Below are 25,435 nucleotides of genomic sequence, written 5' to 3'. Positions count from 1 at the left end.
TTATTTTACATTTTAATTATCTTCTCCCAAAATTCATTGAAAGTATAATTTTAAAAAATTATGCAGCAGACTTATACCTAATAAATTTATACTGATAAAGAAAAGAATAATCTAGTATCTATTAGCAGAAACACATTCAATTCTAGCACTACTGTTAGGGTTTCTTTAGACTTGGCATCAGCAATTTAGACTTTCTTATGCTGGTGTGTTCTAATAAATTAGTCACAGATTTAGAAAAACCTGTCCTTACTTTGATGTTACCGACAGGCTTAAAATTCCATGTGCAACAAACTCCAGCGTTTTACTACTGTAAAAAATCCTTCCTGCTAAGAACTATAAGCTGGTTCATATCTTCATTGGAACTAAAAATTAACTGCCTTTGAATTCAGCTTCCAGTTAATGACAGACTCATGTTTGAAACACTAATCACTTTGGTACAGAATTAAGGCCCTTCTGCGTGCCCAAGGTCTCTGGAACTAAAAAGGAATCCTACTTCCAAATATGCATCACAAAATCTGTTGCGTATTAATAGCAAATAAACATCTGAAGTCTTACATAAGAAATACAGGCAGATTTCTTCATGCACCCCATTCCACATACAGACTACAGCAAAAGTGGCAGAACAGTGGCTTCAGCAGATCTGATAATGTACAGAAGGATGGCTCTAATGAGGCTCCATGATTTGACTGCCTAGAACTGAAAGGAGTGCCTCAGACTACATCCAACTGTGGGAACTGATCACACAGTTGGGATTTTGTTCTGAGGAAAGCTTCTACATGTATCAGCATTCTGAAATATTCTATTATGGAATTATGAGTTATGAGAAGACAGCTGCTAAGGAGGTCCCTGTGCCAGCCATTTAGCCCAACACCCAGATATTAATGACAGTTTTGGATTAAGCTGCTACAAGATGTAGAGTGATTTGTAAAGAGCATCATTCTTCATCCTTAGTTTTACTAGGTCTGTTTCCATAGGTGTTTATGCTTTCCTGCTTCATGTCTGTATCTGGCTGATCTTGGAAAACAGAACTTTTTAGATTTGCACATCTTCCTAACAGTCTTTCACTGGTTGTTCAAATCATGTCTTTGAACCATCTGTAGTTGTTTCTACCACTAGGAGATGAGGGAAGCAGTCAACTTAGTTACACCCAAAGCTGACAGTAACTTCACACAGACATTTCAGCTACCCTCCATCTATTCCAACCATTAAGAGCGACGCCTTTCCCTAGAAGCCATTTCTCTCTATGTTGATCCTGATCCCTCTCATCTATTCATTTGACTTTCTGTCTAAATAACTAATGTAAAACTAAAAAATACTTAAATACAAACTGATTACAAAACTGTCATTCTGACAAGTTCAGAAAGCAAAACAAGCTTTGTAACTTGCAGCTTCATTTATTTCATTAAGTTTCAAGAGAACAAGATTTTTCATCTTGATCAAAACCATAAGCAGCTGCAGTCTTAAAACCCCTGAAATGTGCAAATGAATATGAAGTAGTGTAAACAAGGCTTGTGATACTGACTATTCAATCACTAAGTTGCAAGGGCAGTGAAAAAAAAGATGGTTTGGAATGGAAACGTGATGAGGAAAGAAAGATAAGTGATTTTTTTGTTTGTTTTGATGAGTTTTTTGTAATTATAAGTATATAGAAAGGGATAAAGAAGCAGTGGGGAACAATTAATGCAAATCAACGAGCTCTAGAGAAGAGAATGAGTACACACTCCATTATAAACACATCATCCTGATATACACACAGACACTAACAGATCTTTTTAATGGGTCTCTAAGCAAACACTGCGTCCACCTTGCTAACATCAAAATTATTTCTGAAATTAAAACATAGGTTTCTTACTCTGTGATCATGATTTCATATCATGGTGCAATTTATAATTTAAGGCATATAGGTAGGAATTATTGCACAAAACAACTTTAAGAACAAAATCCTTATGACTAAGAAGAAAATCCTTATGATTTCAGGTATAAGCACTGGGTCTCCTCTAATCCTTCTGGTTAGATAATTATTATGGTAAGAATAAAAAGAAAAAAAAACCTACAAAATATTTTGTCCAAATTCTGGTAATCTTTCAGTCAGACTTGTCAGAGGCATATTTGAGAGCCAAATACTGGACAAGAGTGAATGTAAGACACACATAAACCTGCAAGAACTCTGCATCAATCATCAGAGTGGCTGGATTGGGACACAACATCCCTACCTGCCCACAAACCAACAAAACACTCTTGCTTTTACATATTTATCTTAATGGTGTTCTGCTAAACTACTAGAATTTGACCAGTACAAACCTCAATGTCCTTTACAATTTGTGTTTATTTAAATCTGTTTAAAGGTGCTGCCCTTCAAGAAACCTCCCAGGGTTGAAGACCTAATCAGAGAATAAGAGAACCACAGAATCAACTAGGCTGGGGAAGATTTCTGAGGGTTGTTTAGCCTGGAGAAAAGGAGACTTGGGTAAGGTCTCCACCTTACCATTCTCTGCAATTCCCTGAAAGGAGGCTGCAGCCAGTTGGGGATTGGTCTCTTCTCCCCAGCAAGCAACAACAGGACAAGAACACACAGTCTTAAGCTGCCTCAGGAGAGATTTACATTGGACATTAGGAAGAACTTCTTCACTGAAAGGGTGACTGAATGGGCTGCCCAGGGAAGTGGTGAAGTCACTGTCCCCGGAAGGTGTTTAAGGAGAACCTGGATGTGCACTCAATGGACTAGTTAACAATGTGCTGTTAGGTCACAGGTTGGACTCAGAGATCTTTTACCTCAGCTGCTCCTTACTGGACTTGTGCTCCAGATCCTTCCCCTGCTCCACTGCCCTTCTCTGGACACACCCCAGCACCTCAACATCCTTCCTAAACTGAGGGGCCCAGAACTGGACACAGCACTCAAGGTACACCCTAGCCAGCACTGAGTACAGGGGAAGAATGACCTCCCTGCTCCTGCTGGCCACACCATTCCTGATACAGGCCAGGGGCCATTGGCCCTCTTGGCCACCACGGCACACTGCTGGCTCCTGTTGAGTTGGCTGATAATCGGTGCCCACAGCTCCCTTTCTGCCTGGGCACTGCACAGCCACTCCGTCCCCAGCCTGCAGCACTGGAGCTGGCACTTGGTCCTGCTGACGCTCATGTTCATCTCCAGCCTGTTCATCTCCAGGTCCATCTCATCTGCAGAGCCCTCCTACCCTCCAACAGATCAACACTTTCCAGCTGGGTGTAATCTGCAACCTGCTGATGGTGGGCTCAATTCCCTCATCCAGATCATCAATAAAGATACGAAACAGGCCTGGGCCAAACACTAAGACTTTACTACTCATAAGGAATACTGAAGCCACATGAGGTGTGCAGAAAACACCACAAATGTTTAGCCTCTTTACCACAAAAAAGGCATGATGTATTGGTTTATGAAAATTATGACATGAGTACTACACCAAAATCCCAATGAACTGTGACAAACTCTTGACAAAGGGTGACATAAGATAATACTGTTTCAGTCCAACTGCAATCACGCATCCACCTTTTGACACGGTTTAATGCTTAGCATCTTATGTGTATCTTATATTTCTGAGACCATTCATGCAATGATTTCTTCTTTTTATTTTGAGCACAACAAGAATACATAGGGAGAGAATGAGCCATAGAAAGGAAACAGACACTGACAAATTTAGCACATTAAGTCCTAGCACTCCTCTTATTTATTCCTCACAGTTGTGAAGCTTTGCTTCAAAAGCTCCAAGTACAGTGGAAAGACCCTACAGATGTGGCTGTTATGTAATGCGCTGTGTAAATACACTCTGCACTTGAACAAGACAAAGCAAAGTCTTACTGTGTTATTTCTACAAACTCACTGTTTGAAGAGTTTGAAAGTATTCTGATAGGAAGGAGAAGGTTCTAAATGGTACCATTTAAAAGGCAGACAGGGATGGTATAAACTATAAAACACAATCTTGCATGTGCTGTACTGCTACCATTTATCTGCAAGACAGATCTGATGGATGCTGGAAGAGCAAAGTTTCAAGCTCCTGGAAGGAAAAAAAATATTGCAATAATTATCCATAAAAGCTTAGTGGAAATTTTTTTCCATTGGTTCTATTAAAAAGTAATTAACGCCTGTGCAACTGCCAAAAATTGGCAATTAACATTGCTACACAGGAGAACAGTGGCACTTAATCTGGTTAGTGTTCTCAAGGAAACCTCTAATGTACTAATGCTATCTGTCTATCTATCTTAGGCACTTACATAGCTCCTATTAGTATAATATATAGGCATTTAGCAATCTTCACTGCAGTTATTTTTACAACACACTGGCAGGGTCATGAAATACAGTCAAACCAAGTACACAGATGATGTGGAGCTGAGTTTAGGCTGTAAAGTTACACAGTGTTTAATTTACAAAATCCTTTTTCAGGAGGTATTTCCAGGTGCACTATGCTTGTAATAAAACACACAGCTAGGTCAACCAAGGAAAAATTATTAACTTCACAGTTTAATTTCAAATTTAAAATCCTACTTAGATAGTAAAATAGTTTTAAAGGAAAGAATCCACTGAAGCTCATGTTTAGAGCCAGAGCCAGGGCTTGTCTTGGATGTTTGCTGTAACAACAACTCCTATCTCCCCCTGAATTTAAAATGAATTCTCATTCAGCTAATGAAACTGCAAAGATGGTCTTCCTAGCATCTGAACAGATGCATATGCAATACAAGGACATCAACAGTCAAGCAAGAAAGTTGAAAAATTTGTTCTGAACATGCCATACTTTGAACACTGTCACAGTGATTATCCAGAAAGGTGACTGAAGGATCCAGATTGAAAGAAATGTTTAAAAGGAACCAAACATACAAGACAGTGTACTTGTACATGTGTGTATACAAAGAACAGAGAGCAGTACACGCATATCACAGCTGTGCTAAATTCTATTTTGGTTAACAAGCCTAACCTAAAACACAAAAGCTATACAAAATTCAACACAGCAACAATATAATCTGCTTCTCAGTTTCAACTGCTGATTTAGGCATAATTTTAGTTATATGTAAGCTAGCAATTTGTCACCTCTAAATATAACAAAACCTTAGGGAAAAAAATCCTCCTTTTCCCATATTTCCAAGCTGTGAAGAGGCTTGCAACATATGTGGAACAAAATACAACACTGATTTCTGGTTTATGCTGCAACACAATTCAGGACTGAAAACCAGTTTGGAGCAGTAGCTAAACAGTGTTATTCCAATGGTTTATTACACCAGAAACTGCACTGTTTTTATAAAAAGAAATAAAATGTTTATATTATCCAGTAAAAGAAATAAGGGACTGCCAGAGATAAAAACAGGAAAATAATCGTATCTTCATTTTTAGTGTCCTTTTACTACATAAAAAGTACACTGCATGGAATTCAATTGTACCATGGAAATAACATAGAGTGTGTTACATAGTCCACCTAAAGAAAGTATTACCTCCTTTCAACAGGCTTAGTTTTCCCAAGGATTTCAATTTAAAGTTTTAAAAAGCATCTACTCTAGCTCCTTAATGGTTTTGCTTATTAAAATTACAGTGAAAGAGTGTAACCAGTCTGTGTTTCACAGTACATGCAACAATGAAGCACAAACAAACTGCACTTTTTTTTCTTTTCTTCTGAAGGGACCAAGACCATCCATAAGGACAGAATAAAAGATTCTCTTTGAGTGTCATAGCATGATTAAAGGTGATTATTGATCTAGTTAACAAGGTAAAACAAGTGCACATTTTGTCAAGAACATGATACGTTTTTAATGAAAATAGTTTAGATTATCTTTGATAAATAGGATAAAACAGGACTGAAATTTAAACAGGAGATTTATATTATTCAGACTATAGGGGAAAAAAATATATACCAGTAGGACAAAATGTTGACTTAATAGTACAATGCAATTCAGATCATTTAAATTTAATATTTACAGTTACTTTATTCAATCAGAATTGAAGATACTTCCACAGCCTGAATAGATGCCTCAGATTCTGAAATACTTTAAAACTAGCTAACCTGCTTATACCTGACACCTTTGGTATCAGTGAGCATTACATGAGTACTACAAGATCATTCTCCAAAAAAGGTTCTGAGGACACAGAATAATGAAAATACAATCACAGAATCACAGAATGGTTTGGGCTGGAAGGGACTTTAAGGGTCATCTAGCCACCACCCCTGACACAGGCAGGGCACCTTTCATTTCACCAGACTGTTCAAATAGAAAGCTGAAATCTCCTCCCCAAAATACAGTCAGCCTTCTGGTGGCATTTTCTCCTTCAATGTGCACTGATTTCAACAGCACTTCAGCTGAAAAGAGACAGACAAACTATTACCTTCTTCACAATTCTGTTACCTAATTTCAGCTAGCTGTGGATTTGCTTCGCATAAACATTCTCAAAAATTGCCATTATCAGTAGCCTTGTTTCAGTCAGGGATTTGGTTTTTGATGCCGATTTCCATATGTATGTTTCAGTTTTCCTGGACCATTTAATTAGTAAAATTTTGTATGTCTTCAGTGTCCTTTCTACTCGAGTCTAAACCTTAAATATTAGGGCATAAATTAGGATAAACAGGCCAAAATTGCCCCTAGAATTTTAGCTGGAGATCCTGGCACATGTATTTGTGGTCCCAGCTTTGGAGTTTCAACTAAGACCAACGTGACTGAACAGCAAAGGTCAAGCTGGCCTGAGACTAAAGCAGTATCTTTTCATAACAGAGCTCTGAATTATTGTGTTGGAAGATACAAAACCCACAGAGACTTTAAAAATCCCTGAAAGGTGGCAGGGGGAAGATCCAGTAGCCAATTCAATACATTAATTTCAAAAATATAATGATACTACCCCTGCCTCTGTCACACAGCTTGGTAGTCCCATAGGAAATTACTGACATCAAATTGTACCTATCTTGTAGATATTTCTTATTTTCTGACCTGAAATAGTCATCCAATTTGTCAAAAATAAACCTATTTCAGCTGAAGTAAGGAAATCCATAAAGTACTTAATACACGGAAAAATGAGGTGTTTACTGATTTGTATTTGCCACCCTCCAGTTTTGTATCTATGAACTGGAGATAAAACCCCCTAACCTCATAAACGTATTATGAAAATTAATTCATTAAACATTTATGAGAGTTTCCAGCACCACAGTGACATTTATCACAGAAAAGGCCAATAGAAAATTAATTCTTTGTTCAGAAAAACCCTGAATGCCATGTTATTTATAAGACAGGGCTATCACACCAAATAATTATAGGGACATAGTATCACATAGCTAATTACTAAGCATGAACCAACACAAAATACACTGAGTAAAGCAGTCTTACATAAAACAGCTATGCAAATGCAACTGAAAACTCCAAGAAAATTAATTAAGAAACCACTTTAAGAATACATAGCAAGTTTATATTGCATCTCCTAGTTTAAAATGCAAACTAAAATAGAAGACCAGCTACATTATTTGGGACTATGCTGATAGTTCTGTCATGTAGATCACTGGGACACAATGAAACAAGAGAGCTGACACTCATGACATAAGGGATCTGAAAGACTGAGGCACCTTCTACTTGAGGGTTTCACCCACTTACACATCAAGGTGCAAGAAAATCCAGGATACTGGGAGTCCTTTAATTCAGCACTCTGAAGAAAAGGGAACTTTAAATTCATGGATTCTGCTCAAAACACTCAAACTTCCAGTCAGACTTCTCTTCTTCCCAGAGCCTACATGCACACCTCTGGTCACAACTTCACTCATTTTTGAGTATTGGTATCTCATTTACAACCATTTTCCACCCCTCTGTGACAACCTTTCCTTATGCAAAGGTCAACTGTACATGCAATTTAGGTGCATCACAACACTTTAACTCGAGTTTATCCTCAGCCTTCTCCATTCATTGGAGGTAAACATCTCTCCACCAAGTTAGCATAGTAGCATGGCTTACTCAGGAGAGGAGGGAAAAAAAAAGACACTTGTTAGAGCAGCTCAGAGGGAACATTTACAACCCCTGGTCATGTCAGACAGGCTTCTGTGATCAAAAAACCTACACTCTAGCAAAGGCTAGACTTCTTTGCTAGAGTACAGAAAGGAAGCAGCAGGGGGCTGGGAGTGGGGGAAAGCTTTCAAGCATGAAGATGACAAGCCTGATCAAAACCATGACGTTTTCCCAGGCTTATTGCTCTGAACTAGATCAGCTACTTAGTCTGAAAGAAAGAGGGGTTTTTTAAAAATAGTAACAGCATGATGCAGAACTCAGCATTGAAAAATTCCGTCTGAACTATTTGACCTTAACAAAATAACTGAAGGTGGTATTTTATAGTGGGAAGCACCTGGCAGCTAGTGATACATTACCCTTTCTACAACACTACGTTTGTCTTCAAAGCAAAATTAAATTAAAAAAACCCAAGTAAACTCTTCAGAATGGCATTTTATGCATTTGTAAATGTACCCAGCCATTCTGGACAGTGCTCCTTTGACAAGAACATACAGAGTGCTATAGCAAATTGGTCCTTCTGACACTATTTTACTTCACAGATAGAGTAGATTTCTACCAACATACAAAGACAAATTCTTAATGTCACTCCCTCATAGAAAAACACCACTTAAACTCCTGTATTCAACTACTATTACTCTTACTTTTAATGGGGTATGCTGATACAACATTTCCCAGAGCCTGAAATTTCACACCAGATGAAACATAACCCTCCAGGAAGACAGGAAACCTTGTGAAAGTTCAATGCCCTGATGAGAGTATTAAGGTGTTGCCACAAAACAAAACAGGCCAGGACACCTAATGTTAGTTACGTAGAACTATGACTTTATCTTAGAACAAGGACAGAATTTAAGTCTTGTAAGTAGCCTTTGTTTACTCTAAGAAAGGAGAGGGAGAAGAAAAAGGCATTTTGAAACATGCTTTTGGAAAATAATCATGGTCTAAAAAACCAGATAAAATTCAGAACCACAATATATCCTTTCTTAATGATATAATATGCAAGAATGTGATGTTTGAATATCCAAACAACAAAATATTGACAAAAGAATCCCACAAGAAATAGAAACACAAGTCGAAATAGGAGTAGATGACCACCAATGTGGAAAAAAAGTGGGCATATTACTTCATTAAAATAAGAGTGAAAATTCATTATTATGAAGAGAAGGTTTTTACAGGAAGTGGGAAGAAAAATTAAGAATAGCAAGGATAACAAACAGCGAGGATAAACTTCAGTGTAAATCTTTCTGAGGTCACAGTCCTGACATTTCAGATATTCTTGCCAGACCATACAGACATTGCTCAGATTCTGAAGACCAAAATCAGTTTTCTTCACTTTTTTCTTGCCCTTTTCAACTCATCCCTTCAACTTTTCTAATATGTATTGCTGGAACAGTAACTTAATAGCACTAGGGTATTGTAATCTTTGTTTCAAAAAAACTCTTTGTAACTAGAAGTCTTTGAACCAAGTCCACAGAATCTACTTGACTGTCTAGTAAAGTACTTATTCACTGGTACTGGCACCTCCCAACTCCAAATACGTTCATTAACACCTGCAACATTACCACTGCTAATGGTAATACACAAGTAATCCTGAGGGTGAAAGCAGACAAATCTTTCTCAAACCCTGCTTCAATAAAAGATTATACACACACACCATTTCAGACTCCATAAAAAGAGTAATCATAGAAATCCTGGCATATAACAACAGTAGATTAACACATTAAGATGGAAATAAATAATTTTAAAACCCCAAACATAAAGAGGTCTTGCATTTTTAGAACACATATGTTGACAGAAGCCATTAAACAGGACCAGCCCCATCACTGAGCCCAATTCCACTGGTGACTGGCCACCCGTAACTCCATTCACCACCACTCTGTGGGCCCTGACATCCAGCCAGTTTTTTACCCATCAATTAGGACACCCACTGCACTCCTGGAGAAGTCAGTTTCTCCACGAAAATGCTGAATCAAAGGCTTAACTAAAGTTTAGGTAGAAGGAGATGTTGAAGAACAGAGATGCTTTTCTATGCCTTTAGAGAATGCCCTCTCCTTAATTTTGTCTGCTTTCATCTTCAATGCATAAAACCTCATATTCTTCATATTGAATAGCAGCAAGCTGTCCTACAATTTAAGTATGTACCACCTGAAAAGAGACGTCCAGGTGGATTGCTGATTATAGTTGTTTTGTTTTCTAGATATGCAACAAGCAGTAGACTTGGGTCATGAAGAAACAGTAATGGAACTCCTTATCCAGACTCTGGCTGATGTCATACACTACTTTTATTAATTACTCTGTCAGAGAAGTTGCAAATGCTCTTAGTAAATTTACTGATGTGGGAGAGGCATGAAATACCTCTCTCAGATACCCAGAAGCGGGATAAAACTCCCCTTGTGCATTATCATAACCATGAGGAGAAACAAATATCTGTGCTACAGACTGGAAGTCAAGTAATTCATAGAGCTCTTTGCAGAGTATCATGGAATGGCTGCTAGCAGACAATTTCTCACCAAACAGAAATGAAACTTCAGTATGTAGCAAAATACAATTCTAGCAAAGTTCTGATTACTCTCACCTACAGTACTGTACATATTTCTGTGAAAAACAACTCAACCAAAATAGATCTTGGAAAGCTCTGCTTCATCAAATCAAAAGAGTCTACCAAAGAAATAAAAAATATTTATTCTTTACTAATGTACCAATATGCATGTACAGCTAAATGAAGAAATATTCAAGAACTACCAGAGCTGAGTGGCAACATTAGAAAAACAAACTGCAACAATCTTGGTATTGTTATTTATTTGTTTGTCCAATGGAATTGTTGGCCTAGATTAAACAGTTTCCAGCCACAAAAACATTGTGCTGAACTTCCTGTCTGCATTAAATGGCAATCTGCAGTAAGAAGCATGTGAAGTCTCATAAAGTACCTCCTCCACTGGAAGAATACTTTGAAGACACATACACCTGCTATAGATAGGTGTGTATGTCAGGAGAAAGCAAAATGCTGATGTCTTGACCTCTACGCACACAGGCTATCAGTCTAATACAACATTCTTCAAGGAAGAATTCCATAGAAGTCTTGCAAGTCCATAGTTACTGTACAAAAAGCAAGGAAACAATTCAATCTGTTCAAAATAGACATTTAATTATTGTAAATTCCACTCGATCAAGATTTAACTGAAGTGTATCAGCATTTATGTAACAGATAACTTTGTTTTGCTATGTACAAGAAATCATGCTTTTAAGGAAGACATATCATATCTGTAATTCACAGTGACAAAAATGATGCCTCATTCTTCATTAGTGAATTAAACTTATAAATAATAGATTAACATGGCAGAAGTACTTCACCATTTGTACTTTAAAAACAAGCTATTAAATGAAAAGAAATACTTTGAAAACAAGCTGTTATTAAATGAAAACTTGATTTTTAGGAAATTAGGGATCAACAATGTTCTAAATTCCCTCTGGGCCTTGCCACTCTTCCAAAAGATTGTGATAAAAAAACCAAAAGCCATTTGAAAAGCTGCCACACAAGACCATGGCATAAATCCTAAAACATGAGATGTCACTGTCAGAAACTGTGAAACCTAAACAAAAGTCCATTTCACATTTAGCAATAATTCACAAGATCTATGAGATTTTCCTTTTTTCATAGCAGACTATTACTAACTACATTTGACTCCATAATACAAAGCATCAAGTCAAACTTACTTACATTTCCCCAAAGAAAGAGTAAATTAAGAGAGTTATTTATTAACTTTTTATCTTAGTACCCTGTTTTATGCCCCTGACTAATATTTGTTGAACATACAAATTCAGAAGCAATTTATATTCTAAGCCAGATACAAAATTTTAGAAGACTACCAGCTAATGAGAAAAAATAACTAGGTACATTTAATGTTCTGTTGAAATTATCATAAAGTAGCTCCTCTTTCTAAGATGATGCACACTGAATAAACTGACTTTGATAGAGCTCATTTTTTTTTAATTCGTAAGAAATTTGAAGTAGATACTCATGATGCCTGCCAAGTGCTCATCTCCTAGAAATAGTACACAGCTGTCATTCATTGAAATACAGTCTGATTTTTTCCATGAGGATCATACCTCTCATACTTGCAATCTTGCAATAAAGACTCAGAAAATATTCATTATTAAACAGAAAGTTTGAAAACTACCTTTAAGAACTTTTAAATTTTAGAAGCTATTTTTAGATTTTTAAGGGCATTTCCCTAAGTTACCTGATATTTAATGTAAAATTTCTATGTATGTATAGCTTTAATCAATCTTAGACTATAATTCTTTTGTATGCAATGAATTTCAGGCTGAAATAAAAGAAGGGGAACTTAATCATTGCAATTAATACACATTACAGTCTATACAAATACTGGAGTTCTAATTCCTTCTAAAATTAGGTATGCAAATCTAAGACATCATCTTTGAATACAAACATTTACATCAAATGTCTGGAATGACTGGCACTGCTTAAGGGCAATGGCCAAGCTAATATATGTTGGCACAGTTCTATCAAAGTCAAAGCTGTATCACATCAGCAAACATTCTCCTTGCTAAGATTTAAGACATCTAAAAATAATTAAGTGTTTGTACATTAATTAAGTCCTTAAAATTCAAGCATTCTTTTTTATGTTTTTTTTCTTTAATAGACAGAATCAAATGATCACCAAATTAAAAACAAGCACATGCAAATCAATTATCAACAGGGAACAAGAAAAAAAACTATCATAATCTCCCCTTCTTTTGCTTGAGCAGGAACATCCCAGACTGGTCAAAAAACAATTCTAAGTCTTTCAGGTTCACCTTCCCACCTGTAATTTGATTTCAAGGAACAGAAAGTTACTACTTCAGCAGAGGAATATATACTTGTATGGTTCCTAGTCATAAGTTATCCCAACACTGTGTTCATACACAGGTTATTTCTTTATCCAAATGCCATAGTTTTACTGAACTTTAAAACATGCCATAAAATTATCTATAAGCATTGAAAGCAAAATAAGTCTAGTCTGTATCACCCTAGATATCACAGATAAAACTTCTTAGCACTAGCAGAGACCATCTGCTACTATGAATTTACCTCACTCAAAGCATCTCTGCAATCATCAACAAAAACACACACAGAATTAAGTACATCTTAGTTGGTAACTGAAAATCATTTATTTATGAGAACAGTTATGTAGTATTTTGAGAAAAGATAAATCAAACTTTAGACAACAATGTCAACTTAATCTGCCATGGATGGCTTTTGCTGTCATAATAACAGCCAGTGAACTTGAATTAAACAACAGCTTTCAGTTTTTAGCTAGATTAAATTAGAAACTGAACTAAAAAAAAATTACCAACAATGAGCCTACACATGAGAATCTCCTAGCAGCACGTAGAATATGCAAGAGGAGAACAACTGAGGTTCTAAGATAAATGTCAGAGCCACCTGGAATATTTAGGACTATCTTGAAACTCTGATGTTGACATTCATGCATCAACTTTCAAGAATGGAGAGACAAGCACTCTAATGTTTAAGAACACAGATGAGGTCTGACATCTCCTAGCAGGGAGGTAAAGTTACACTAACACCTAAAACTGTTGTAAGGGGAAAAGAGGAAAAGGGCTAGGAAAAGAAAATTAAGAGTCTCAGAAGAATGGAAGGATTACTATGAGATTAACATAGGGAAAATGAAAGTGCAAATTAAGCAGATGGACAAAATTAATCTGAATTGTTCACAAAGTTAATATGAATAATTACATTGAGTTTGCCTGGACAATTTCTCTTGAAAGTGGGGAAAAGGATGTATCATAGTTTAGTGTAGAGATGTTATGGGAGTTGTAGCATTCCTGTAAAAGCAGCAGGGGCTGCAGCCCTCCCTTCCAATCATCTCTACCTAACGGGACATACAGGCTCCAGTGGCTGCACTCACAAACATCAGCTCCAAGCCCTTGGTGCACACACCTGTTATATTCCTATAGGGAGCTACACTGCAAATCTGTTCTTTATTATTCTGTCTGAAATTTAATAAAATCTATCTCAGATCACAGGTAGTGAGAAGCACACAACCAGTTATTACTGCAACTTTGTTGAAAATGTACACAATATATTCTTCTGCTAATTTTAAAATTTCAGCTAAGGCAAATGTTTATTGGTGGAAGCAAATGTTTGTGGCCTAGCATTTTTACTAAATATATGCCTGGTTTTTTTGAATCTAAACACAAAATGGAGTGTGCAGGTCTGGGCTCCCAAGCACAAGATAGATATGAACACACTGGAGTTAATCCGGAAAAGGGATTGGAAGGGGCTGAAGTGCATGTTACATACTTGATTAGAATGAGTAAAGGAGACAAGGGGCACAGTTAGAAATACAGGAAATTCAACCTAAACACAAGACCAAAAAAGGGTGATTCAACACCAAAACATGTAGTCCAGAAAGGCTGTGGAGTCACATCCTTGAAGATACTCAAGAATGAGATCCTAAGCAACCTGCTCTAGTTGACTCTTGAATGGGTTGAACAACTTCTAGGGGCTCTTTTGAATCTCAACTAGTCTGTAATTTTATATTAAGAAATAAATGAATCTGTTACAATTCTTTATCCAATAACTACTGAACTTTCAGTCATTAATTTAGCTGAAAATCCCAATGAAAAAGCATATACAAAGAATTACACTTTGTTTTATTACATTGAAGTAAAGTAAAAACATACTGACCTTAATGTTTCATATATTCACATAAAATTTCACACAGAAAGGACACTGTTACACGGGTATGAATCAATAAATTATAATGGAGAAGCAAGTCCAAATAATGTCTTAATCCTTCACTTTGTTAAGTTTATAGACTCTGCATCTTGTAGGCCACATAAGATGCCTTCTTTAGCACACTGACATTTCCAGTAAAGAATGAAATGTAATTAGATATCATAATTTTGAATATTTTAAACACTTATCTCATGTTTTGCAGCTGAAGGAAAAGCTCAAATCAAGTTTTTGGTATCCCATTCAAATATTAGAGCCTGCTGCAGCTTGTCTCACCTAATAAACTTAATAAATATGCAATGAACTTCTCACACTATTTTCCCAGGTATTATCTTCTTCTCCTATTTACAAGGCAAATGATTACACTGCAAGTAAGGATGTCTTACTCTGATTCTACCTTGAAGCTCTTCACCCAAAGAACTAGACTCTTATAAACAGAACATAATACCAGCATGGCTCCAAGACTAGAATAATGACTGGATTTATAAAAAAAAAAAAAAAGGGGGAAAAATTAAAAGCATTTTAAACTACAAGATTTTTCACATTACTGAGAAACAACCTTCAATGAAATCTGCAACTGATTCAACATCAGTGCTCTCAGTCTTCATAACACAATAAGGCACATGTTGCATGAAACAACGGATGGGTTTGTTTGTTCACCATTGAAGACACGTGAACATACTACAATTTTTGCAGAAGCAATGACTGATGGTACCACTTCTGTTCAGAGGTGACTGCCCCTCACTGCCTCCCATGAGCTGTACTGCAGCAATCCCAAGCTAAACCAGAACACCAGAACACAGCTCAGCCACCAGGCCTGGTCACGCCACTCATTCAACACACACAACCTGGCAGAGGGGATCTCTCTCCGTAGTGAGAGATCTGCTGGAGGATTTTCTCAGCCCTTCCACAGGGTCTGCTTTTCTTCTTCCCCTGGGTACAGTAATAAATGGCATTTTGAAGCACTGCAGGTCACTGCAGCAAGAATGACCAGTCACTTTTGTATAGAGATGGACAGGAGCGGAAGTAAGAGGTATGTATAGGCTGTAGTCCTTTATCACATCTTCATACCTAAAGCAGAGGATTTTACCTTACCAAGATTTTACTTATCAAGAAAACAATGTACATTAACTGCTATTTGCTGCTTCTATTTAAAAGAAACAAACAACAGACAAACCAACAAAAAGCCCAACTACTAGAAAAGAAAAATAAAGCCCTGTCTACATACAGGTAACTAGGCTAGTGGTAACCTGCACAGCTGTCAGACACAGGCTGTGTGGGAAAGAAAGCAGTCTATTTGCAAAATAGACCCCTTAACTCTCTCTGCCTCACAGCAGCAACCTCTGCTGAAGCAGGAAGAAGAAAAAGGAGGAACCTTCACAAGACACAAGAGCCACCCTGTGTGGTTACTTGTTTTCACCAGCCTTTCAAGGAATAAGTATAACATTACAAGAAGACTATGAGCCATCAATATTTTGCAACACTAAAAGAAATGAAAACTGGAAAAGTAATGCACATTCACAAAGGTATTGTGAAACAGGCACTGTTGGGAAAGCACTCTAAACTTAGGGACAACATCTGCACCTCTTCCACAGCTCTCCCAAGAGAGTAATTAGCTGTACCACAACACGTGTACAATACATGCAGTAATTTAGCTGGAAGTTTTTGACTGGAAGTAGGAGGAGACAGAAATATTGTATAATTGCCAGTAGAAACTGCTAGAAATCTTCCAAGCTTCAATGATGGTGTTCAACTATCACTAGTGTAGCATAGTGCATCCGTACACATGCAGCAGCAACTAGATCCTCTAAATTTTGAAGTATAAATAAAAATTATGCAACTCAAAACTAATTTTCATCACTCGAACTTAGTTTTGTTCTTTCCAAAGTCAATGAAAAAAAAATTGGACTGCAACACACTGAAGTTTGTGCCTTACTATTTCTGTTTTCTGTATCACAGACAGCAGGGCACAGACAGTATGAAATTCAGATTTCACAAAAAGATACATTATTTCCACTGGGGTACTGTTTTTATTTGAAAACTGAATTTATATATGCTCTATTTAGCTCCTGATTGCACAATACACATTACTATCAGGAGCTCAGTATTACATGTAAGGAATGAAGTAGCTGACATGAGTTTAAAAATAAAATAGGTAGCACAAATTAGTAGTGTGCTTTCCTCTGCCAAGCATTTCAATATCAATAAGCAACTCTCTATAGATACCCTAGCTATTCTTTTGATGGAGTTACAAAATTCAGTTACTAACTCTCGGTAGGTATGGTTACAAATCAGATGGGGAGCAAACTCACTTGTCATGTATCAGCTTAAAAATGTTTCTGACCACCTTAGCACATAGTGGTTTTTTAAGGCTTACAGTTACCTTTTAGCTCCATTAGTTTAATTGACACTACTAAGCATAAGAGTTTTATCTTAGTTCATTGCAGGTTTTATTGTCTATAACTGTATAAATGCTTCACAGACCACAAGAAATAAATGGAAAGAAATAATATAACACAGTTATCTGCAGCGACTCTTTATGGCCCTCTTTGGACCCCTGGGCAGATCACAAAGTTGCTGTGCAGTGCTTCTCTTACATAATGAATCATACTCTGCAGTCAAGCATCCAGGTATGGTACATGATTGTATCTGGCACAAAGGAGTAAGTACAATAATAAAGCATAAAAAACCAAAATAAAACAAAACAAAAAAAACACCAAAAAAACCCACAAACTACTCTTGGAGAGAGCAAGTTTTGGAGTGGCAAATGCAACACCTTGATCCAGGTACCTGAAATGGATCCGAATATCAGCTAGAGCAAAAAAATTACAAAAAAGCTTCAGTCCCTCACACACCTTACTGATCAGGAACTGCATACACAGAAAGGGTATGCACCAAAGAAAAGACTCCAGAAGGCACACTGTTAAGAGAGCCTGCATCTCATATCCAGATATAAGTAGGGCATCTGCACTTAATTGGATTTCTAATGGTAGAAACACATACGCACAAAAAGCTTTTCTTCCAAATGCCACTGCCTAACAAAAAAGAGTGACAGGTCCTTGACACCTGAACAGAATCCAAAGAAGCAAGAATCAGGAGAAGAAGGAATGGATTAAAATGTTTTGCTATTTTTCTACCTATCCTTAGGTTTCTATATAGTATTTCCCATAACTATGCTATAATAACTCCCCACCTCATCCTTATGCAGCAACATGAACCCAAAACATTTTTTATGTTGGTGCATGCACTGCCTGCACATCAGAGATACTGATACATGACTGACTATTGCTGCTTCAGTCCTCTTAGTGCACCTGACACCTCCTAGTTTCTGGTTTAACAGGCAAGAACTTGAAGTACCTTCTTCCATCTGGACAGTTACCAGAACACAAAACCAGAAATAGAATGGAAAAAAATGGTGGTTGAAATTGTAATATAATTCTGCAGTCCTGATCCAGAAATTAAAACCACAGAACACATGATCACCCTTCAGTTAAGAGAGTGATGACTGGCCTGCTTATGGAATCAGATTGTTTATCCTATAACGAACTTTGTCATGGTGTTTTGGGGCAGGGGGTTAGTTCAAATTAGATTCAAATGACTGGAAATTCACTGATGTATGTGCAATGCCTATGAGGGCTTCTGCACTTCCATTTTGGAGTATTCTAAACACTGGCAATAGCTACACAGCTGCTTCCTTTCGATAAAAGATTGGAGCATATTTAGCCAATTAAAAGCTATGCAAATGTCTCACACATAACTTCCAGGAATTTGTTCTGCAAGATGAATTTTATTATTACAGAAAAGTATTTATCAAATTATTTAGTTAAGTATTTCCTTAATGAAAACAAGCAAACAAGCACAAGACTACAGAAATGTGTAGCATTATCATAAAATGTGAAAGCAAAGAAGGCTTAAAAGTTACCATTATTAAGGTTATACAGATCTCTGTGTCCTGACGTTCACAGGTATACTTGTACATCCCCTTCAATCCCTTCTGAAATCAGAGGGCTACATCATGCATTTTACAACAGTTTAATTAGCACACTGTCTTTTATATTATCTATTTCCAATAGTACACTACTCAGATACCAGACAGATAAGTATCAGTTCCAAAACAAGACTTAATAATAACCATCTTTCTAGACAAAGTCCAGTGGAATAGGTCTTTTTTTCAATCCTCTGGAAGAGAACCAAAGTTTAAGGTTCCACCAACTAATTTTGAAATAGCCTGGACTAAAGGAATAGAAGGTGTTACTCTGGCACAGCTTTTTCTTTGGAATATTCATCAAATAACAGTGACTTAAACCATTTCAAATCCATTCTTCAATGAAAAAAAACACATCCTGTTGTTGCTAAACACCCACACAAGGAGAAAAAAGGGGCCAAGCCTCTCCTAAATTAACTGCACCCTAGAGAACACTAGCCATATACCAGCTCAGACTCTGGACTCAGCATCACTCCATCCTTCCATGTCTCCCAGTCACTCCCCTTCTCCATCCTTTACTGTGGTTACCTTAGCCTAAGCAGACCAGAATAATAAATAGGGGGAAGAGAGGGAGGGAAGAAAGGGACATTGCATTTCTGAGACACAGTAACTCTTAAAATGTATTTGTTTTAATCTGCATGATTTAGTCTCATGCTTCTAGAGAATATTTATAAACTTCATGGTTAGCCCATCAGGGTTTAACATGCCATCCTTTATGACACCTCAATTTCCCCTTTATAAAAACATTAAAAAATGTTAAAGAACCAATAAGAAAAAGGTTCAGAACAAAGGTCAAATGCAAATACATTAATGTAAGTAAAACATAACAAGCTAAATATAATAAAACATACAGTTGCTCTACAGCCATGCTACTTACTGTTACAGAGCAGTTCATCTTGAAGCAACAAAACGGTATTTCATTTTGACAGTATTTTGAATATAAAATCTTCACGCCCAACCAGCATTGAAAACTATTTAAATAGTAATTAAATAAAGTAAATGCTGTTTCCAGTATACTATGTCACTCATTAATAAAAAAAAAAAAAGTAACAGAAAAGGCTCTAGCACAACAGCCGGGCTGCAGCAAACACCCTGGGGGGAGAAAAAAAGGGGCAGCAACAACATTTCCAGAAATACAGAATTTGTAGTGAAACTGGAAAGTGTGAACTTACATACTCTATTTCATCATTTTGACTGGTCCTACAGTAGAGAACCTAAATGAAGCTATTTCTATGTGTAATACACATATGAATATGTGTATATGAATATTGCTATGTGTAATACACCAAAACTGACCATAGACTAACTTCCTCTAAGCTTTAACAAAGAGTTTGTCATTGCTTCCTTACACCTACAAACAACCTGTGAATGCAACTGGTTATTAGCTTATAATATCACCAGTTAACTCACTCTTACATAAAAAGTATACACTGCAGTTATGTCAAGAGTTTTTGTGCAGATTTAGCCCATCCTATAAAGGCATACAAACTAAAGGTACTCAGATGGCAAACTTCCGGAGACTTTCCAAAATAAATGTCACACAAGTGTATTTTACACATAATGATAATACCACAATCAAGCAGATTTATGTATATACAACTCATATGTGTTGGAGTATCAGAGCTACCATCGTTGTAAGGTATATTTGGTGAAAAGCATTACTAAAAACCTCATGTGTATCCAGAAACAAGATTTAACTATCCTTTTTATAAAAATGCCTTCATTTTCTCCAAACAGATGCTACTGGCAATCCTTGCACCCTTCAACAGGTACGTAGTACTCAACAGTTACAGCTCCCTTTCTCTACAAATTTTCCTATCAAGAGGTAAATTCAGTTCTCTTTTACAGATGCAGTCAACCAGAACAGACAAGTTTACTTAGATAAAACATGCCACAGTAAATGATGATATATCATCTCCACTTACAGCAATCCTGTTTGCTCACTAGAAGAAAGCTAGGACTGATTATGTGCCAGGAACGATTTACATTCATGGGACAGAACACATTACATCCTTTCCAGGTCCTGAAAATGTGCTTCTGCAGCAACAGAAGGCAGTTTATGCTATCAGTCTTAGAAACGTTTAAAGAGCTGTCTTACAAACATTGCTTATTTCCATTTCAAAATACCTCAAAAAATTAGAGCAGCACATTAAGGAAAAGAGAAATTATAGATGTATTAAAAAAAAGGAGAAACCTGGAATTGTGGGTGAAAAAAAGAGCCTAACAGCTGTGATTAGTGAGTCGTATGTTTATACATCTTTCAACATCATACAAATTTCAAACTGCCTCAGATGGCAAAAGACTGCTGAAAGAAACTTGTTGCCAATGTTGTTAAAATAGCAAACTAATACTGGACGGTGAAAAAAACCGAAGCTTATTATAAATGTCAAATATAGGATTATAAAGCAATACACAGAGATTCCCGGCTTGAATTTCGGTGCATAATCCAACCATCTACCGACCAGTTGTGTAGCAAAATCAAGATAACCTGGAAATCTCCAAAAGGACAGCCAAATTCTTTTCCTTCAGCTACTGAATTTCCCTGCTTATGAACATGCCCGCGGTAATCGCACTCTGCCTTCAGATTAACCTGGCGGAGATGACACCCGCCACCAGCAAGAGAGATTGCAAAGGCGATCGTGCCAGATCGGGCCGATAAGCAGGGCGCTGAGCTCCCGGGGAGCGAGGCTGCAGAGCCTGAGGCAGCCGCGGGCGCAGCCGGTCCGGGGCCGGCAGCCCTCGCCTCCGGGCTGCTGCTGCTGCTGCTGCTGCTGCTGCTGCTGCTGGGGGCCAGCACGGCGCCGCACCGCGCAACCCCAAAGTTAAACTCGCTGCTCCTGACTCCTCTCCCATCGCCGGGACGCCCGGAATCGGGCAGCGCTAAGGCTCCCGCAGCTCCCCAGAATACCTTCCTCACCCAGCAGGGACCTCTCAGGAGAAGCTCCCCCCGGGAACAAAAACTCCGAGGGGCGCCCTGAGATGGGAAGTCCCCGAGTAGAGCCGCCTCGCAGCCGAGGGGAGCACGGGCTCCCGGACACTGGGCTCCAGCCCGCTCCGGGCCGCCGGGCAGCGCAGCGGTGCCCAGCCCCAGGCACTGCCGTCAGCTGCCCCGAGCCAAGCCTGGACACCAGTTGCTCAACCCGCGGTGAAGAAGCGGTAAAAAGACCCGGGGGGCGGCAGCGAAGCTCCGGGGGAAGCTGCGGACCCCGGCCTGCGGGCGGTGGAACGCTCGCTCCACACGGGGCAGACGGGGGTTCCCCCCGCGCAGCCCTTCATTCTCACCTCCTTAAGTTCCTTAGCGACGTCTTTCAGATCCCCCAGGACTAATTCCAAATCCTCCACGATGATCTTGATCTGCTCCTTCACCTTGGCTTTGGAGGCTGCCGGCGGCCCCTCGGTCGGCGAGGAGGAGGAGGAGGATGCGGTCCCCTTGGACTGGGCGGACATCCTTCGGGGCAGCCCGGCGCGGCCAGCGGGGCACGCAGGTCAGGCGAGCGCGGCGGCCGCCGGCCGCCCGGCCCCGTCCCTCCAGCTCCCAGAGCTACCGCAGCCGCCGCCGCCGCCGCCTGCCCGCCCGCGCATCCCGCTCCGGGGGCGCCGAGCCGCGCCGCGCTCCGCCGGGCGGCCGCGCTGTGCAGCTGCCATCGGCTCCCGGAGCGGCGCGGGGCCCTCCTGCAGCCCGCCGCGCCCGCGCCTGCGCCTCGCCCCGCCCGCGCCGCCGCCCGCGCCCGGCCCGGCCCCGGCTCCGGCTCCGGGGGAGGAGCGCCCACCGCCCGCGCTCCTGCGGGGCGGCGGAGGTCGGGCGGCTGCTTCGGAGGAGATGCTCTCGCACCTCCTCGGCCCGTGGGGGTGAGCTCTGTGCTGTCTCTCCCCGGAGCCCCCCCGCCGTTGTCCGCGGGAGCGGGACGGGTTGCACTAGGTGTGACGGGGAAAAGGTCAAAACCCGCCTAAACAGCCCCCAAAAAAGAAACGCTTTTCGTGGCCGGGTCTTTGAAGAGGACAGCAGTGTCTGTTTCTGGTGATAAAGATCATTACTGGAGGGGTGACGCTTCCTGTACTGTTAAGTGACCGGTTTGGCTCGTCTGGAGCGTACGTGGCTCGGTTCGGACTAAGGAATGAAGCTATGGAAGGACAGCGTTGTGTAAATGCCACCAAATCGGTAAAAAGCATTTACATGTCCCTGCTCACCCATGTAAACTGCGCTGCGAAAACACGATAGTCAGTACACCTGTTCTGTTTGGGAAGTAAAGGTTGTGTATCGCACCATATAGAAATAAATGAGGCACATGAGCTAGAGTATCTTTCACGAATATCCTATCAGGCTCTTTCTCTGAAACACCAGCCAGTGCCACTTTTGAAGACATACTTCCCCTACTGCTCTTCAGAGATCGATCTGTGGAGCAAAATGAATAGATTGTAGGATATCACTAACCTCTGGTGGTTTGTCATTTTACTGCAAAAAAAAAACAAAACAAAACAAAAAAAAAACTAAAAGGAGTCGGTTTAGGTATTCCTATCTTCTGTGAGCTATGAGCAGCAAGAAGAAGGCATGCAGCCAAATCCTGCTTCAAGCATCATCCTGCATGGCTGCAGCTGACTTTGATGTTGTAAATGTTTCTGAGTTTTGGCAGCCTGAGATGTTTTAACCTAACCAAAGCAGGACAGAAAAAGCAACCTTGCCCAGAGCAGTGTGCCTGCACATGGTAGAAATCCCAATTGATGACAAAGTTTGTCTCTGACATCCTGGGTCCGGGATATGAACAGAGAGAGCTAGACAGCACCTGTTACTGCCTAAGATAAAGTGTAATTATCTTTCCACATTTTGCCGCTATAAAATCTGTGATATTTAGCTGAAATTATATGTTAGTAGGCATAGAGTTTAATTTCTTTCCCAGGTGTCTCAAAGACCTTTCAAACAATTTCAAAAAGGCCATGTTCAAGAAGAGCCCCTGTCTTTCCTTTCAACTTTTCTCAAGTCAAATGGGAGACTTCTTTTTCATCTCACCAAGTGAAAGCTCTTCCAACACTGACTTTTAAAAGCCTTCCCTCTGGTTATTTTTACTTAACGGGTTTTATATGAGCAACAATATCATATGATTTTTGAAGCTGGCAAAGTCAGAATTTCCAAGCTGAAGTCACCACTAAATTAGAAAGAAAGCAACCCACAAGTTGTTGAATAAGCTTTAATTAATGTGTTTGAATATTATTCCTCAGGGGTATTGTATGAACAGAAAAAAAAAATATGAAAAGCTATTAGTGGAATTATTTATGCAGAAACCAGCACACATCCAGTTTATAATTAGAGAAAAAAGCTTATTTTGTGACAGAAGTTAAGGTTGCTGTACGACAATATACCTAGCTATAAGTCATGGCTATAAGCCATGACATGGCTTACATAGATAAGGGGTGGTTTATCACTGTATAAATAATTATCGTTGTCGCAGAATTGCTACCAGATTTGCTACAAACACTGTAGTTTGAGCATTTTATAGATTGTCTCTGTATAAAGTCTTGCCACATCTCACTGCTAATATATTTTTATTTTAAGAAGGACAAATTAATTCCCGTTCTATGTCATCAGTTAGTTTTAAGTCCTGACAAGACTTCACCCATAATTCTGTGGTTATCCAATTCCTGTAAGCCCGTGACCATCTTTGGAGACTTCCCAAACTTCTGAAGATATAAATCATGTTCCCTTTCCCAATCTCTCCATTTTTGTAGTGATATTCTTCTAAGAGCTGTGCAGGATTATACAGTGGCTGATATTCTTTATTCATTCAAGTGTCTACTGCTTAGCCCTAAAAAACACTGACAGCACTTCTAAGTCCTGAGTGGAGTTTATTGTCCTATTGATCTTTAAAGTATTTTGATGCCTTTAAAAATGTTCTATACGTTGGCAAACCGTATCTTAGTTAACTAATAAATCCTTTCCCACAGCAAAGTTATCTATTAGTCTTTTTAGTTATTTTTTTATTCTGTCTCTGCACAAAATGTTATTTATTAGTGTGCTCTCAGTTCATTGTTGTATAATCTTTCTGTCTATTCCTTCACCAAACACTAACACCTGGCTAATCAGACAAAATAAGAGTAACTGACTACTGAAAGTCTGGCCTCTTTAGGGTGTTAAAGAGGTGCAGAGGACGGACAAGAAGTCTCCCCAGAAATCTTGGGGACAAAAGTTATTTATAAGTATAAATCTTAAGATATTAAAAGGGCAGTTCACCGATTTTCCATTAACACTTGAAATTCAGGAATAGTTATTAAAGTAAAAAAGAATTCCAAAACCCCCACACATTAAATGAATACTTGATGAGGTACCATATCACTGTCAGCTGTGATCTCAATTACATTTTCAAGTTGAGTAAGACTTGCGGTAACTGGGAAAGACCTCTCTCACAAAAATCTATCAAGATGCTGCAAAATTTTGTTTTGGTGATTCAGTAGATGGCACTTTTCCTTCTGGAAAAAAAAGTCCTATATCTCAGCCAAGTGTTACAAATAGAATGAACTGCACTCACACAAAGCTGTGATTTTATCATGCTGTTTTATTTATGCCATTTATTTTATGTATGGAGTCACTAGGATTTGGAACCTATGCAGGAAATCATGAGTAATCATAAAATGTACATGAATCACAGAAATTATTTTGCATGCAAATCAACCACAGCAGAAATGTAATCAGAAATGTAATGACT

At 38.8% G+C, this 25,435-nt stretch overlaps 1 protein-coding gene across 1 annotated transcript in view; it reads right to left on the bottom strand.

Annotated features, from left to right (window-relative positions):
- The window catches only part of PRR16 (proline rich 16), a 92,762-nt gene extending 70,575 nt beyond the window's left edge, over window positions 1-22,187 (bottom strand). Inside the window, exon 1 of the mRNA XM_062513831.1 lies at window positions 22,023-22,187. Within this exon, the coding sequence (XP_062369815.1) occupies window positions 22,023-22,187 (165 nt within the window). The remainder of the gene's footprint in view (window positions 1-22,022) is intronic.
- Window positions 22,188-25,435: the final 3,248 nt, after the last annotated feature.

The sequence above is a fragment of the Cinclus cinclus genome, chromosome Z (assembly GCF_963662255.1).
Source record: "Cinclus cinclus chromosome Z, bCinCin1.1, whole genome shotgun sequence".
NCBI lineage: Eukaryota > Metazoa > Chordata > Aves > Passeriformes > Cinclidae > Cinclus > Cinclus cinclus.
The sequence above is the reverse complement of the archived record's forward strand: the minus strand, read 5'-3'. Positions and strand labels throughout refer to the sequence as shown.